Raw genomic sequence first — 14,070 nt, 5'->3', positions numbered from 1 at the left:
AACCCCTAAACATCCCCAACAAATCCATCAAGCTTTTAAATAGAATCCAAGATCCTACCAGCCGATACTTCTTTTCTTTTCACCTCAAAACACCCCCAACACCAGCCCACCCAAGCACAAACCCACTAAGCGCCTCGCTCATAACACCACCACCAAACCAAACATCCCTCCAAGCACCCTTACGAAGAATCTTCCTGGGACCAGCCTTCCCACCAAGCTGCATGCGCACAGCCTTACTCTTCTCATCCATCTCAATAACACCCTCGATCTCACCAGTGTTACTACCAGGAAAGAACGAGCCGGCACCTGCGCCACTGGAGCGGTGGAGCAGAACCGCATGGAAGAGCCCTGATACTAGGATTGTGCCGAGGAAGTAGAAGGCGAAGCCGTAGCCGGATTGCAGGGCTAGGATTCCGGCGGATAGGCCGAGGAGGAAGGAGGTTAGGCTGTGGAGGGAGGAGAGGACCTATTTTTCGTATTAGTTTGTGTGCGATTAGAATGGAGGATGTGGATCCGGATCTGGTATTGGTGTAGGGAATATGGATGTGGGATAGGGGTGGTTGGATGGGATGTGGGATGTGGGAATGTCATACGCGGTTGTTGTGTTGGACGGCCTCGGGTACGAGAGGGGTGATTAGCAGGGAGAGTTCCTGCTTTGTGGGTGCCATTTTGGCTGGCTTGGTGTCTTTTTATTTCCCGATTTGTTGTAGTTGATGTTTGGTTTGAGAGGTCGAGCTATGGCTCTCGGTGTTCGTGGCGGGTACTGATCACGCCTTGAGCGGAGGTTTGTTGAGCTTGACCAAGATCACAGGGGTGTTGCTCTTCGATGACGGTGAAATCGTTGCACCAAGAGATATTCTCGTGGAGGAGTGGACACAGCAGCTTTCGGCTTGAACAGATGAAGGTCGGAGGTGGCAGCGAGTTTCTAGAAGTGCACGGGCCACTTCCACCTGGTTCCCAAAGTGATATTCCGACTTAGTATACTACCTTACACTACACCACATTCAAGAGCGCAAACCCAATTTAGAAGAGTATTTAACGTAAATCAAATAATTCATGTTCATATCTACTATTAACCCGAATCCAATGTTCAATAATCCTGAGCCTTTCTCATGAATCTGTTCACATCACACCATTTGATACATTTGTCCTCGATTATGCTGCGAAACATAGCAGAAAGAAAATGCGAGTACCATGATGTCGCTGACTTTAAATTCAAATTTCACATTAAACCAGATTTTCGAATTTACCATCAACACGGGCCTCCTTGACCTGCTCAAAGACCTGATGGAAATGTTAGTGGATGATCAGAATCAAATATCAAGCAATGCTTACCTTTAGCATTTTGTTGCGTGCACCCAAAGCGTTGACACCGCGATCTTCCAGGGCCTTGTCATCCAAGTCGACCAGTTCCGTCCACTGGAGATCCTTCAAGTTGTCGGTATACTTGTGCAGCCTGAGGGATCGCAGCCAGCTGGGGATATCCTTCAGAAGAGCCGGGTCTGTGGGGTCCTCGGGCGGCTTCGAGCTACCACGGCGACCCCGCGGAGAGCGGCCTCGTGTAACCTCCGAGTGGTCTGACAGGTAGCCTTCACTACCCAGACCAAACTGCCCAATGTTCAAAGAGCCCAATCCATTGCCCATAAGAGGGTTGTTGGGATCATACGCCGCCAGGAACCCATTGTTCTGCGGTGAGGTAAAGCCCATGGGAGTCAAACCACCACCGTGCATAGCAATTCCGGGCGATGTTGGGCGAGACCGTCCACCGGCCATAGCCGCCTGTTGCTGAGCCTGCAGAGCTGCCAGCTGCTGAGAGTTGAGGAGCTGACCGGCGACCAAGTGCTGTCCACCCAGGCCTGGGCTAGCCAAGCCCTGGGAGAGCATCGGGTTTCCATGCGAGTTCTTGCCCTGACCATCATTGGAGCGAGCACGGCGGTACTTGCGCGCATCATCCAGAGCAATGCGGTTGTTCACCGTCGACAAAGCTGCCAGCTTCATTGCCGTGGCATTGGCCACCATATCCGCTTGGGTGTTGGGGTTCTGGTGCGATTGCTGACCGAAAGTCGCAGTCATCGGAGTGTTGGTCATTGACGCCCAGCTGTGGTTGCCGACGTTGTATGGCGAAAGCAGGGGGGGCTCGATATCGGGAGCGGGAATGTTGGCAGTCTGGGGGAGAGGCGAGCGCATGCCAGAGGGCTGGCTGAACTGGCCCATAGGCTGGTGTCCGGAGGATGACTTGGGCCTAGCGATCGGAGGCTGCGTGTCTGAAACACCACGCTGAGCCCACGGAGAGCCAGGTTGCTGGCCCAGACCGTCCGAGTTGTTGTCGGGCGCCGAGATGGTGGGCGCCACGAAAGAGGCACGATCAAAGACTGCGCTATTGCGGTTGGAAGGGGGTGCGTTGCCGGTTTGCTGGGTAAATTCGGCCTTCTTCTTCGCAATGGCCGCGGCAGCATCCGGGAACATCGCATTGATGGTGGAAGGGTCAAGGACAGAGTTGCGCTTCGCGCCGGGGGATGGCGGGGGTCGTCCGAGGGAGTTCCGGGAAGAGGTGTCCATATTAAGCTTCGACATAGCATCGCTCAGACGGCTGGACATGGCATCTAAACGAAAAGTAAGTTAGTTACATCCAAAAGACGAATGGACAATTTGTCATACCCTTTTCGCCAAAATTGGCAGGAGAGAGCAGGCCGGACATCGGGTGACCTTGAGACATTTGCTGCAGGACTTGGATGAAAAACCGGATCTGCACCTGAGTGGTCTGCTGCAGCAAAGCATATAGGGCCGCGGTTCTCTCGGCTTCACTCAGAACACGGAACCATTGCTCGATAGCACTGAGTTCATCCTTAAAATCCTGATCAAGCGTGGCAGCTGCCATTTCTTCCAATGTAGTTTCGTACTGATCAATGTCCGCAAGCCATTGTTGAGCGGCACGGTCCAAAGCATCTTCCGTCGCGTTCTGACCTTGGGTTTGTTGGTTGAAAAAGACCTCCGATGATGGACGGATGCTTCGGGCGGACAGCGGCGAAGGAAACCCGGACATGTCTGCCGACGCCCGCAGCTGGTGCGATCCGAGGTTTCGCGATGAAGATGGAGGACGGAGAGTTGAATTTGATGCTTCAGGAGTGCTGTTGCGATTTCCAATGATATGACTGGCCATGGTTTTTAAGGCGACGTGTTGTGAGGACTAGTAAATACAGTGGGGGGAAATGATTACTGCAAAACACCTGCAGGACCTGCTGAGTTTGCGTAACAAATAAAATCAAAAAATCCTTGAACCAGGATCCAGGCTAAGATCCTAAGGTATCAGATGACGCTGAAAAGATCCAGATCTCTCTCGTTCGATGGCACAGACCAGTCCAGTGGGCTGCACCTCGGAAATTTGAGATCGAAAAATTAAGGCCTGGAACGAAAGGAAATTGAGACTTGAAGCAATAGTGTGTCAAACACAGTCAAGCCACCGAGTCCCAAAGAAGGAGGGAAAGGAAAGGAAAAGGGGGAAAGAGAAGAGGTTAGGTGGAGAGAGAGTGAGAGAGAGAGAGGAAGAGGAAGAGGAGGAAAGTCGGGGATTGAAGAAGTTTGGTGAAGAGGCTTTTCTGTTTCAGGCGGATCACGGGTTCACCGAGAACCTCAACATTCTTTCTTGACTTCTCCGTATCTCTGCTTTTTGAGTCAAAGGACATCTTCTATTTTATTTTCTTTCTTGGCAATTCTCCTCTTGGTCAAATCTGAATATTTTCTTCAGCCCTGGTGGAGACAGATACTATGAATATCTGCCAAGCCTAGACCTGAATCCATTCGTAAATCCAGTGCACTTCAACTATACTGGATTGATAATGAACTTCCCTTGGTGATCCACATCGCTGATGATTATCTTAAGCTATACCTTTTATCATCAGTGGGAAACACTCTCTATTGAACTTTGAATCATCAGTGGCCATGAGTTCCCAGCATTACCCGGACGGGATTCCTCTGGATGAGGAAATGCAGGAGGGAGAGTCGACATATCCGGATATCGATGAAACTGTTCACTATCCATGGCAAAATGAGCAATCTTTTGACGTCGGGGATATGCTTTCCTCCGTGCTTGATCCTCGTTTGTTTGGAGACCAAAACCCACAAACTCAACCCCAAAGCATCAATCAATGTCCTCAAGATCCCACCGAAGGCCTAGGCGAAGTCGAAGAAGAGCAAGGGGCTGATGGCTTCTACTTAAACGAATATGACAGTGGGTATCCCCCAGTATCGTATCCTCCCGTGCCTGGCGATGGAGCTATATCGGACGAGGACTTTGCCTTATCCGAAGACGAAAGCGAGAGGTATGTATGCTGAGATACCGCATCTCCGACTTTATTTAACAGAATAGTAGTGAGTCTGAGGAGGATGAACTAGCGGAGGATGATGACGACGATCATTCAGGCGCCAGCAGGCGCCGCCGTCGTGGAGGTGGACGCTTCTCCGGAAGGTATGGCGCTCGCGGCGGAAAGGGCATCAAAAGAGGACCCCGCAAACCACTAGAGCCCAGTCCAGAATTCAAACATCTTCATTCGGGGGCTACCTCTGCCTTCATTGATGGAGACTACGAACGGGCCATTGAGCTGGTGATGCAGGCGATTCAGATTAATCCCGAGATGTTCGCTGCTCATTCTTTGCTCTCAGAAATTTTCCTCGCACAAGGAGAAAACGATAAAGCCCTGGCAGCTCTGTTCAACGGAGCTCATACAAGGCCGAAAGATCCAGGTGTCTGGGTCAAAGTTGCTCGGCTCATCTTGGATCGCGCTGGAGAAGATCGGCAATCCGCATTGCATGATGTTGCTTATTGTTACAGCCGTATCCTCGAGGTCAGCCCCGGCAACACCAATATTCGGTTCCAGAGAGCAGCTATCTATCGTGAGCTAGGCCACAATGGCCGAGCCGCAGCTGAGTATGAGAGACTACTCAAGGACTGCCCACACAGTGCCAGAGCACTGCGCCATCTTGCAGAGACGTACATTGATCTCAATGACGTACAAAAAGCAGCAGATTATTATGCGGACAGCATTGACCACTACCTGTCTCTCAACCCTGAGGACTCCGAGTTCACTTGGTCGGATCTCAATATCTACGTTGAACTTTTTGGGTATCTCAAACAACCCGAAGAAGGGCTCATCTCTTTAAAAATACTTGCACGTTGGCTTCTAGGTCGCGGAGAAGACTCAGCGTGGGACGGCCACGAAGATGACGACAGAGAATGGGACGCCGATGATTCGCCTCGACGCATCAAAACCGATGGTTTTATTCCCGGTCAATGGCCTCGAGAGTCGTATGGGCTTGGCCTTCCCCTAGAGCTTCGGATAAAAATGGGTGTTTTCCGCCTTAAATTGGGTGACAAGCATCACAGCGAGGCATTGGTGAGTTTGGTGCCAGATAACGAATGATTGAATAAAAATACTAATCAGATACAACCAGCATCACTTTGAATGGCTTAACCCAGAAGACGATTCCGAAGGTGCCCGGATTTTCGACTATGGTGATCTTTTCAGGGAAGTGGCAGATGCTTTAAAACAAGTCGGCCTCTTCGAAGAAGCACTCCGATACTATACGCCCATCCAGCAGACCGCTGAACATGCCGATATCAGCTTCTTCATGGCCATGGCTGATTGCTGTATGCAGCTGGGCAAGATGGAAGATGCTGAAAGTTGTTATCTACTCGTCGCTGAACACGATGCTAGTCATATGGAGTCACGAGTACTACTAGCTAAGCTCTATGAGAGCCTCGGGATGAGCGAGCAGGCTATGAAATATGTCGGCGAGGCAGTTCTGATTGGCCGGCAGGAAACTCGCAGCCGGGGAAGAAGAAAGGACACCAGACTTGAACAGCTTGCCATAGAGTTCAAGATGGCTGCTGGATCAGAACCCCTCCGGTCAATAGCACCCAAACCGGCACAGACAGCAACACTGATGAACGCAGCTCCTTCGGCCCCCGGCAAAGGACGGGCGCAACCTGGCGAAGGTACTAGGACTGATGATATTCAATTCTTGTATGCGAAGTTATTGGAGTTGAATCCACAAGTCAAAGATGGTGTCCCTGTAGCCATTGAGGATTGGCTGGACATTGCCGATGCTCTATTGCGAGATTTCCGGAACAATCGCGCGTTCTATCCGATGGACCGAAGTATTGCCTTTAGGGGGTATTCGACTGGTGCAAAATCCAAGAACCAGACCAAAAATGGCACAATGATGGATGAAATGCAGGAAATGGCGGGCCGTCTTCAAGAAACCTTAGGTATGTCATCCTGCTCAATCCATCCAGATACACCATGCTAATGTCACATTTAGGAGATGTCTCAGAGGAGCCCTTGCAAGGCGCCATTCCCACTGACTACCACGGAATACCATTTGATGAATGGCTTGACATCTTCCTGCAATACGCTCTACTCGTAGCAGAACAAGGCGAGCCAGAAGAAGCTTACGAGACCCTTGATTCTGCGGCGATTGCAAGTATCTGGTTGCACTCTAAGCCCAAGTCGCGATTAATCCATGTTTGCTGGTTTAGTGAGTTCGTCTATTTCACTAGCAAGTAATTATCTACTAACACCTTTTATAGCATGCGCTCTCCGCGCACGAGATGAAGAGACACTGGCCAATGAAGCCCGCTGGTTCATCAAAGAATACCAGTTTGTCACCGACACTTATCGACTTTTCTCCATGCTGGGCCACTTATGTGGCGACCCTCACCGATCTCTTTTCCATTCCTCGGGAAACATGAAATTCATGCTTCGCCAAATCAAGGCGATAGACTTCACGATGCCACAAGATACCCCTCGACCCATTCGGCATTCTGTCTGGAAAGAGCGCGCCACTCTATCGACACGGGATGAAGCCGGTGAGCCTATCACCGCGAAATCGTTAGACATTGCTCTTCTCGTGCTCTATGGCCACATGCTGTACTCTGGAAACAGTTTCTACCCCGCGCTGAACTATTTCTTCCGAGCATACGCCCTAGACGACCAAAATCCGGCCGTTCTTCTCTCCATCGCCCTCTCATTCATCCACCACTCTCTCAAACGACAATCCGAGAATCGTCACTACCTCATCATGCAAGGACTATCCTTTATGCATGAATACCGGCTGGTTCGAGAGAAGCCGGGAACTCTTCTACCCGAAAAACAGGAGATGGAATTCAACTTCGCTCGTGTCTGGCACTCGCTTGGTCTGGCTCATCTTGCTATCGATGGGTACGACCGGGTGTTGAAACTCGGCGAGCAGATTCAAGAACAGACCAAGCAAAAGTCTCTTCAAGACCCCACATCTACAACAGATGGTGCTGGTCTGGTTACGGGCGATGACGGCAAACCCCAGGGGACTTCATCGCCCACTGGCCAGCCTTGCGTTGAGGATTTCTCCCGCGAGGCCGCTTATGCGCTGCAGTGTATTCACGTTCTCAGCGGCAATGCAGAGACGGCGAAGGCTGTTACAGAAAAATGGCTTGTCATCTGATACCAGTTTATGCTTCTACCTGCTTTCCTGACTGTTGCGAACAACTAGCCTTCATTTTTAATGTGTATCATATGGATTAGAACTTCAAAACCAAGACTATCAAGTTAATTTACCAGCCATTGTATTCAAAGCGGCTTTGGGCGAATCAAAGGTTAGTAAATAGAAGAATGCTCTTTCCACCGCCTTCGTATACACCTAAAAAGGCCAACAAGACATTCAGAAAGACGTGATAAGGGCGCATAAGCGGCCGACTATTCTTGTACATACATAGGGAGAAGGCCGTGCTTCCTCCAAACTATGCCGTAGGCGTGATATCTGGCCAGATCAAGGCCAAAAACACCGGGCTAACCGTATATCTCCCAGTTATTATGTTTGATCGTAGACCAGCGTCCTGGCGATCAGAATTGGAGGGGAAACTAGGTAGATTCAGACCCCGACACATGAAGTATAGGCCTACACGTAGTGGATCCCCTCTTACTCTCACTTCTTTGCTGGACACTGGAATTCTCTACGTTCAGGGCTTCCTTGAATCAGGTCTAACCAGTAAAAGTAAAATGCCCGAGAGATGGATAAGATATGAGTTAAGATTGAACAATGCTCGGCAGCCTCGACAGCTTGTTCCAAGGAAAATAGAACCCGCTTGAGGTGGAACAATCGTGCTGACTCGCGCGGCGTGTCTATATACCTGACTGATTTGGGGCTGAAACGAGTAATAAACACCCATATGAACCCGTTGGGCAAACCTTCAACCGCTAGTGTCAACTTGGCCACAGCTTTGTTGTTGCTATTCCCTGAAATCCTCGAACTCCCTTATAAGCTTGTGTTTGATAGGCAATTTTAAGACACAAAATGACGCCTAGAGCCTAGTGGATCGGAAGTGGGAGTAGAAGCAAGCTTCAAGGATTGTAGAGATCGCAGTTGTGAGAGGCATCGAGGCATTGAAACCCAAATTCAGCACGTTCCCCGCATGTAAGAGCATAATAACAAGTTTCGCAACGGTAGTAGGGGCCACCATACATAATGTAGCGAGTGCACACATCGCAGTATTCGGGATATTCATCGGGGGGAACTGGAGAGGACCCAAGACTGAAGTCATTCTCACCGATCTCGAACCCCATTTTTTGAGCCCATTGCTGCACAAGGTTGATGATTTCGACACACCCGGACTTTGCCGCCCACCAGGCTAGATTCTGACCTAATCCATCCTCAAAGTGGTTCTCAATGTCTGTCAACGGAAGTAACAGTTTAACCTCCTCGGCATGACCGTTCCGTGCTGCGGCGCAAAGCGGAGTTGTTTTATAGCGGTCAGTCACATTGGCAAGAGCGGAATATGAAAGCAGCAACCGGACAGTCTGGATATGACCCCTTGCAGCAGCATGGAAAAGAGGTGTGCGACCGCAATTATCCCGAATTTCAAGGCTAGCTTCTGAAGACTCAAGGAGTAGCTGCACTACCTCGAGATGGCCGCCTGATGAAGCTCTATGAAGTGGTATAATACCGTGCTCATTTGCAAGTATGCTCTCCGCCCCATAATCTAGGAGAGCTCTGACTGTTTGTGGATCACCAACCTCAGATGCAGAGTCAAGAGGTGTTGTCCCGGTGTCGTCTGCAATTGTGAAGTCGGCCCCATTCTCAAGGAGAGTTCTCACCACGGCAGATTGATATCCCATCGAAGCCCAATTCACTGGTGTCTGTCCACGGGTGCTCCTAACGTTGATTGCCGCCCCTTTCTCGATAAGAAGACTCACTAAATCGAGAGAACCGTTACATGAAGCCATATGCATTGGGGTCCATCCATCATTGTCCCTGGCGCTGGCATTCTGCACCGTTCTCCAAGAGAAGTCTAACTACCTCAAGGTGGCCTTCTCGCGAGGCTAGATAAAGTGGCGTGAGGAACTCATGATCCGCTAATCTTGGGTCTGCTTTTTGCTGTAGCAATAATTTGGTTATCTCAACGTGGCCCTGAAAAGAGGCAAAATGGAGTGGCGTCCTCCCATCTGGCGCTATGGAATTGATGTTTGCGCCTCCATCTAATAGTAGTTTGCCGATCTCTTTTCCTCGTTCCGATATCAGCACCTTGCTCAAGGAGTAGCATGGCCATCACGGAATTACCCATATGCAAGGCAATGTTCAATGCTGAAGATCCGCTGTCTGTTGTCATGTTGATATTTGCCCCTTTCTTAAGAAGTTTGACAGCCTCGGGATTATCATTTTTTGAGGCGAAATGAAGGGGTGTCCATCCGTCAATCGTAGCAGAGTCGATTTCTGCCCCGTGCTTGAGCAGGAGTGTGATAATTGACGTTGCTCCTGACCTTGCTGCTCTTGACAGCGGTGTGTAGCCTGAGCGGTCTTTTGAGTGAATATCGGCGTCTTTGTCGAGCAGTAACTTGATAATTGCCTCCGCTCCATGCGTTGCGGCCCAGGATAGAGCTGTTCTGTCATATCCGTCCTTTCCTTCTATATCAAGACCCCGGATCAAGAGTAATTTGACCACTGTCCAATGTCTATTTCTTGCTGCCCATGCCGGTGGCGATTGGTCAAAACCACTGGCTTTTGCCTCCATGCCAGCCCTCTGATCAATTAGCAATTTGACTACGGCCTCATGTCCAGCCTCTGCTGCTATGGAAAGGGCAGTTCTCCCATTATTGTCTCGGGCGTTTATATTGGCCCCGTGGCCAATCAGCAGTTTGACTACTTCCCCACGGCCAGACTCTGCGGCCATGTCCAGGGCCGTTCTCCCCTCGTGGTCTTTTGCTTCCATGTCGATCCCGTCGTCAAGTTGTAGCCTGGTAATTGGTTCATGGCCACACCTATTCTGGGAGTTGATCGCAAGACTCTTTCCGAGTAACATCTTCACAAGTCCCGTTACACCAAAGTACGATGCGATGTGAAGGCTTGTCACTCTGTTTTCGGTCTCATGAGTAAGATTCATGAAGTGTTCCTGATGTCGCCACTTTCTGGCTCTCAGTAATGCCTGTTTTGATGCATCAAACTTCATCTCACATGCTACAAAGTCCATGACTTCTAGGCACACAGCCGACGCTTCGCGGGCATGATGGCCCCAGTTCTTTGCGCAATAGTCATAGAGCTTATATACCTTCAGTCTACTGTCAAACTGTAAGCGGCTTTGGCAAGGCCCATCCTCAAACGAACGAAACATGAGGTAAGATACACAGGTTTTTGCGATCTCTGCCTCTGCATCTTTGAACCAATCTTTCCACGTTCGTTCGAAATATTCTTGTGTTGTGTAGTGGACTAGTCGTACGATGTTGCTCTCATTGTCCACTGTCACCAATCCAGCACAAACGGAAAGTATGTCGGTAATTTGTGAAATATTTTCTTCATCAAATTCGTCCAATTCCGGTCTTACCGCTAACGCATGCTGGAGCTCTTGGATAGAAAGCTGTCTCTTTGCACGGGAAATCTACATGAGAGTCTGTTCTGCTAATGCTTGAGAATGAATTACTTGGCCTTTAATTCTTCTCATCGCCTCGTGGTATGCAAAGTCGTATGCCTCCGACCCCTTGGGAAGTTTTTGCAGAGCAATTCTGACAGCCGTCGGGATTTAATTCCAACCAAAGAGTCCAGATGAAGTTTCGCAAGCAAGAACCTTGGTAAACGTAGAATATCAGTATAATTCACGGAAAATAAAGAATTGGGACTCCTAACATCCCATCAACTGCGTTTATAATCTGGCGTTTTATTTCCAGTTGCAACTCTGGTTTTTCATGCACAAACACCGGCAGCCGATCAATGTGACGATCGAGATAAACACCTATATCATTTTGTGATGCTGATATGCTCTGTGAACCGCATCCCTTGAACTCTTTTTCAATCGATGGGATAGGTCTTGATGTAGCAAAGAAATTGAGGCATGTTGTGTGTTGCAGTTTGAACACTTCAGACAGGAATCTTGAAATGCGCCCATCTGGTGCTTGGGCTTCATCCAAAGCGTCCACAATAATGTACACTTTTGAAAACAACACCGCCACAGATGATAGAGCGTTCGAAAGTTCATCAAATGACGGTCTTGTGCGTTGTCTCATATGCATGTGATAAAGACCGTGAACATTTTCTGGTATAGAAGGCCGGCTCTGGACTAATTGCATCGTCAAACTTGCGACAAGGTCGTCGATACCTTGCTCGTGTCGCCGATTGAAATTGCAATATATATAAGCTATTCCAACGGTGGGGTCGGCAAAGCTTCGGCGAAGGTCGTCAACAACCATTGCGGTCATGATTGTTTTTCCTGCTCCGGGAATACCTGGGCAAAATAGCGTCTGCTTGGAAGTGCTTCGCCAATTTTTGTACGGACCCGACTGTAAGAACCAATGGCAAGTTCCTGGTTGTTGCATTTTCAGAAATTGGCTCTGTTGATGACCGTAATTAATTGGTGAAAGTCAATCCAGAAGTTCCAGGTCTTCTTTTCTTTCAAATTTGGAGCTCATTATTTGAACTTGAGCTTCTGTTCTACCAATAGTACGGTTGACTAACATCCTTATCAGAGCATGTCTAATATATTCAAGTTCTTAAACTAACCTTGGTTTAGAATATCTCTTAACGGGCGCTCGCTGGCGACATGACTTGGCTGCACATATTCCAGAAGAGCCCTCGCACATGCCGCAGCCACAGCTGCAGCATATGGCTGCCATTCGTCGTTCTTTCTTTTATCGGCATAATCACAAATCCCCCGTATGACAATGCAGGGGAAGTCATTCATCAGCCCTGCTGCCTCCATTTCAACACACAAGACTTTTCCTCCGAGGTTCTCATTGACACTGTCACGAAGCCCAGCATCTTTGATGACTTGGTTTCCGGAGGCTATCAGACCGTAGTGCACGTCAATTAATCCCTGCTGCTTTGGTGTCGACTTCAACTGGACGAGCTCGCCACCACGATCTGCAGGGGCTAGAATTTGCCATCCCAAGAGATAACCAAAAAGAGCCAGTATCATATCCCATATCACAGAAAAGTTGGATCGTGACATGCGCACTTCGTTCTGAGAATCGGCTAGCTCCGAAGGTGGTTCGCTGTACTGGGGCACTAGATCTGGCCATCTTTTGCCCATCTCTTGTAGAAATTGGGGTAGAAGCCTATGTTTCTTGAGCCTGTTCCTGCTTCTCAATTTGGCCACAGCTGTCAGAAGTGTGCTTGGAGGGCTGTTCAAAGCACCTATACGCCTGAATTTCCTGCCATCTTCTGCCTTGCCAAGATCCCATTGAACAACTCCTGGATACTGGTCCACAGGAATGCTAATCACAACATCTCCGAGTTTGACTTTGGGAGGGATGCCACCACCAATGCCTACCATCAGGCCGATTCTGATGGATGGAAAAGTGCGCGCCATTTGGGTCGCACAAGTGGCCGCTGCATTATTACCCATTCTTCCTTCTGGTAGACAGGCTATGACAACATTGTGCTCCCCGATGGACCCAAGTGTGTACGTATTCGGATCATCAGGCGGCGTAGGGAGATCAGGATGCTCCTGATCTAACATAGCAGTCGCAGCAGTCTGCTCTTCAAACAATGCACAGATCCATCCGACAGCGTAGTCATTACGTGTCAGCTTTGTCAAGTGACACTTATTCTCTGATCCATTGCTCATCCCGCGAGAGATGGGAACCTCAGGGAATGATTTACAGTCATCAAGCCTTTCAGATATCTCGAGAATTTTGCTATCGTACTGCACGGTGCAAGTAGCAAGATAAACTGCGGTGTATTGAGGGAAATTGATGGATGGTCAAGATAAATAAGGACTCGAGGAATTTGTCGTAAGGTTTTTATCTGAATAGATAAAAAAAAATAATAAAAAAAATTGTAGGACAAGTAATTAATAGTCCAGATTTAAGAAAAGTAAATGGCGAAATCTCTTTACTAAATACATACAACATACAACATACAACTTATGTGCCTGATCACCTGGAATAGCCCAGGTGTCGGTGATCATTACTAAATCGGGAAATACGGCGCTAACTATTCATAGGACCAGGATTGCCCAGGCTTATTCTTACTCATTTCCTTTTTTTCAGCTCCTGTACAGGTGTGTTTGTAAATCATACCTATAGGCTGGGAGGTGGGTAATACCCCCAGGTGATGCGCCCTAATTCTAAAACCGCATGCAATTGTATGCATGCTCTATCTACCCTAACCGCTGGCCCCCGAAAAAATTAATTGGTTTGAAAGATGCAACCCTTGTGAGGAATCCACCTTACCTATTCTATTCATTGTGGTCATCGCGCTTGCACAATCAATACCAGAAGTCCTGTAGATTCCTACAATAATCCTTATCATGAGGCAGGCAATGAAAAGTCCTACTACTCTGCACTCCCCTCAATTCAATCCTCATTTCATTTCCAAAGACTTTATATATGCTGAATAATTTACACTAAGTTAAGCAAATATCAGACCCTGAATATCCTCAAACGATCGTGAAATATGTGTTATATAAATATTTACCCTTATAGATGCACGAATTTCGCTGTAGAGTTGGGTTTCTTCCGAGAGATGCAGACGCCTAGGTATTCAGCACTTATTTCTCATACCTCCTGTGCGTATATAATCTTTCAAGACTCTCTCCTTCAAGCCTCCGAA

The 14,070-nt window shown here is 48.7% G+C and overlaps 5 protein-coding genes across 5 annotated transcripts; 1 reads left to right on the top strand and 4 right to left on the bottom strand.

Annotated features, from left to right (window-relative positions):
- Positions 1-79: 79 nt before the first annotated feature.
- Positions 80-668, bottom strand: N7537_003128 (EMC6 family protein; the record flags this gene model as incomplete). The annotated part of the gene is made up of 2 exons (XM_056894186.1): positions 80-466; positions 594-668. The coding sequence occupies 2 exons, from the start codon at positions 666-668 to the stop codon at positions 80-82; spliced, it is 462 nt and encodes a 153-aa protein (XP_056759181.1).
- A 67-nt stretch (positions 669-735) lies between these two features.
- N7537_003127 (uncharacterized protein) lies at positions 736-1,064 on the bottom strand (the record flags this gene model as incomplete). The annotated part of the gene is made up of 2 exons (XM_056894185.1): positions 736-974; positions 1,019-1,064. 2 exons carry the CDS (start codon positions 1,062-1,064, stop codon positions 736-738), a joined length of 285 nt encoding a protein of 94 aa, XP_056759180.1.
- A 163-nt stretch (positions 1,065-1,227) lies between these two features.
- N7537_003126 (RNA-binding protein VTS1) lies at positions 1,228-3,160 on the bottom strand (the record flags this gene model as incomplete). Its single annotated transcript, XM_056894184.1, has 3 exons — positions 1,228-1,284; positions 1,336-2,603; positions 2,659-3,160. The coding sequence occupies 3 exons, from the start codon at positions 3,158-3,160 to the stop codon at positions 1,228-1,230; spliced, it is 1,827 nt and encodes a 608-aa protein (XP_056759179.1).
- A 779-nt stretch (positions 3,161-3,939) lies between these two features.
- On the top strand, positions 3,940-7,479 carry N7537_003125 (tetratricopeptide repeat protein; the record flags this gene model as incomplete). The annotated part of the gene is made up of 5 exons (XM_056894183.1): positions 3,940-4,319; positions 4,370-5,390; positions 5,449-6,265; positions 6,319-6,534; positions 6,587-7,479. The coding sequence occupies 5 exons, from the start codon at positions 3,940-3,942 to the stop codon at positions 7,477-7,479; spliced, it is 3,327 nt and encodes a 1,108-aa protein (XP_056759178.1).
- Positions 7,480-8,375: 896 nt separating this feature from the next.
- N7537_003124 (uncharacterized protein) lies at positions 8,376-10,240 on the bottom strand (the record flags this gene model as incomplete). Its single annotated transcript, XM_056894182.1, has 2 exons — positions 8,376-9,226; positions 9,556-10,240. 2 exons carry the CDS (start codon positions 10,238-10,240, stop codon positions 8,376-8,378), a joined length of 1,536 nt encoding a protein of 511 aa, XP_056759177.1.
- Between the last annotated feature and the right edge of the window lie 3,830 nt (positions 10,241-14,070).

The sequence above is a fragment of the Penicillium hordei genome (assembly GCF_028827395.1).
Source record: "Penicillium hordei strain IBT 12815 chromosome Unknown utg000001l_segment0_segment0, whole genome shotgun sequence".
NCBI classification, from domain to species: Eukaryota; Fungi; Ascomycota; class Eurotiomycetes; order Eurotiales; family Aspergillaceae; genus Penicillium; species Penicillium hordei.
Note: the sequence above shows the minus strand (reverse complement) of the source record. Positions and strands in the feature narration are given on the sequence as shown.